The sequence below is a fragment of the Emiliania huxleyi genome (assembly GCF_000372725.1).
Source record: "Emiliania huxleyi CCMP1516 unplaced genomic scaffold EMIHUscaffold_770, whole genome shotgun sequence".
Lineage (NCBI taxonomy): Eukaryota > Haptophyta > Isochrysidales > Noelaerhabdaceae > Emiliania > Emiliania huxleyi.
In genome coordinates, this window is record NW_005196239.1 from 2,181 (window position 1) to 4,736 (window position 2,556).

Below are 2,556 nucleotides of genomic sequence, written 5' to 3' on the forward strand. Positions count from 1 at the left end.
GAGCCGCACCCGCCGGTGGGGCTCCTCGTCGGCGCCTGCCGGGCGGAGGGGAGGGCCGGGGGGGGCTCGATCGGGGCACCCGCCCGCCGCAGAGGGAGGGCCGGGCCGGCCGCTGCGCCGGCACCGAGGAAGGAGGAGAGCCATGCGGCCGCCGCCTCGCCGAGGTCGACGGCTCGCAGGCCGGTGTCGGACCAGACGCGCACGCGCAGCTCGGACTGCGGGTGCGGCGGTCGCAGCGGCACGGCGAGAAGCGGCTTCCCCGGCGCCGAGAGGCGCACTACCTCTGCGCTGAGCTCGGCCCTCACCAGGCAGAGCCGCGGCTCCTGCCGCTGCGTGACAAAGGAGTGGTTGCCGCCGAGCGGCTCGGCACTCACGACCATCAGCCGCCGGTCGTCCACGAAGCCCAGCCGGTCGAGCGACGCCGCGTCCAGCTGCACCGGCGCGCACGACTTGACGGGGTGAATGTAGAGCGCCGCCACTTCAGCGCGAGACTCCGGCTCGTCCGCGGCCGGCTTGCGGCGGCGGAGCAGAAGGAGCAGCAGAGCGCCGCCGGCGACGGCAGCGACGACCGCCTCGTTGGCGGCGGGGACGGACTGCGAGAGGCCCATACACAGCTCTCGAAAAGGGGCAGAGCGCGCGAACGGAGCTGGAGGAAAGAAAGCGAAGCCGAAGGCCACTCGTCCCTTGGCATGAAGGTTGCAGCGAGAATCGGCGAGAGACTGCGAAGAGAGATAGGAAGAGGCAGACTCCCTAGGGTGGGCGACGGATAGCGCACCACACACCTCTCCTTAAAATCCCTGTGTGGTGGCGGCGTGCCGTCCTCCCATCCCTCCCTTGGGTTGTCTGTTTTCTTTCTTTCTTTCTTTGGGTTGTCCGTTTTCTTTCTTTCTTTAGCGACGAGTGTGGGGACTACATGATCCTACGTGAAGGGTGGAGGGGCCCGAGGGCCCGTCCGCGCAGAGCTAGGCGGCGCGGGCACCCCCCACTGGGGCCGAGGACAAGAAAGAGGCCGTCCGTTTGCCGCTTGCTTGTTCTTGATCCAGTTGCGAGTTGGCGCGCACAGTGCGCGCTTTCTTGTTGATTGATGTTTTCGGCGTCGCCCGCCACCGCCGCCATGGAGATCTGCTGCGTGACAAAACAATCTCTCCAAGTGTGTGTCGCAGGAGGTGAGGTACGAGGACTCTCACGAGGACCAGTAGCTCGACCTGTATCGAGAAGCTTCACCTATTATCACTCTCTCTCCCCCCCCCCCAGAGTGATGAATAGTCCACCTTATCCCTATATCCCTAGATTCCCACACCCTATGCAGTGGCACGTCTTGCCACCTGGACCCCTAATATTAGCATCTTGGGCGCCGAATAGGCGCCCAAATATTGGCGCGTAATAGTTTCCCGACTGCTTTCGCTGTTCGGCGCGCGCTGCGAGACAGTCGACTCCTTCGTTGTGCAATGGCCACAAGAGCGGCCGCACATTGCTCGGTACCCCCCCTGCCCTTCTAAAGTCATGGCCGACCCCCCCCCCCCCCCCCAGCAGCAGCGCTCTGCTGCTGGGGGGGTCGGGACCCCCCCCCCAGCAGCAGCGCTCTGCCTGTGGGGGGTGCTGGCATCTCTGTACAGACAGCAGCTGTAAGTAAGTACGGTTAGCGTTCCAGTGGCGAGAATTTATGGTCGCAGTGGTCTCACCGGCGTACCCTCCTACTGCCAGCCGGGCGCGGGGCACGCCAGTCTCTCTTCTTCTCCTCTCGTGCCTCGCGGCGCCTCTGCTTCAAGGTACAAGGAGTATTGCTCTCGCAGCCCATAGCCATACGCCATGGCACAGCGGAGAGTACTACGATTCAGTCGATCGATTTCGACGAGCGAGCGATCCGAGGATCGAGCGGGGGACCGATAGGCTAGGGAGATCAACGCTGATCGATCAACGTCAGCCGAGACGCCCGAGTGAGTGGCTCACTATACGGCTTTTAGTGTGGTAGTACAAGATAGACTCACATGGTCACATCTCACAAGTCTTTAGTAAAACGCCAGCACTCGACACGACGAAGGTGTATTGGGCTCGAAGGCGCGGTGAACACAACCGACCGCCTCGAGCGTACCGCTAAAACACGAGCCGAGGTGGGAGGGGGCGGCTGCGGCGAAGAGGCGGGAGAGCTGGGTCCAATGCCTTCTGCTGCTGGGGGGGTCGGGACCCCCCCCCCAGCAGCAGAGCGCTGCTGCTGGGGGGGGGGTCCCGACCCCCCCAGCAGCAGAAGGCATTGGACCCAGCTCTCCCGCCTCTTCGCCGCAGCCGCCCCCTCCCACCTCGGCTCGTGTTTTAGCGGTACGCTCGAGGCGGTCGGTTGTGTTCACCGCGCCTTCGAGCCCAATACACCTTCGTCGTGTCGAGTGCTGGCGTTTTACTAAAGACTTGTGAGATGTGACCATGTGAGTCTATCTTGTACTACCACACTAAAAGCCGTATAGTGAGCCACTCACTCGGGCGTCTCGGCTGACGTTGATCGATCAGCGTTGATCTCCCTAGCCTATCGGTCCCCCGCTCGATCCTCACGGCATGGTGGCT

At 63.7% G+C, this 2,556-nt stretch overlaps 1 protein-coding gene across 1 annotated transcript in view; it reads right to left on the reverse strand.

The window, feature by feature from the left end:
- EMIHUDRAFT_249362 (hypothetical protein) overlaps window positions 1-1,116 on the reverse strand; it is a gene marked incomplete at both ends in the record, with an annotated part of 1,792 nt that extends 676 nt beyond the window's left edge. The window contains 3 exons of the mRNA XM_005760204.1: window positions 10-35; window positions 125-491; window positions 1,108-1,116. Coding sequence (XP_005760261.1) covers window positions 10-35; window positions 125-491; window positions 1,108-1,116 — 402 coding nt within the window. The remainder of the gene's footprint in view (window positions 1-9; window positions 36-124; window positions 492-1,107) is intronic.
- Window positions 1,117-2,556: the final 1,440 nt, after the last annotated feature.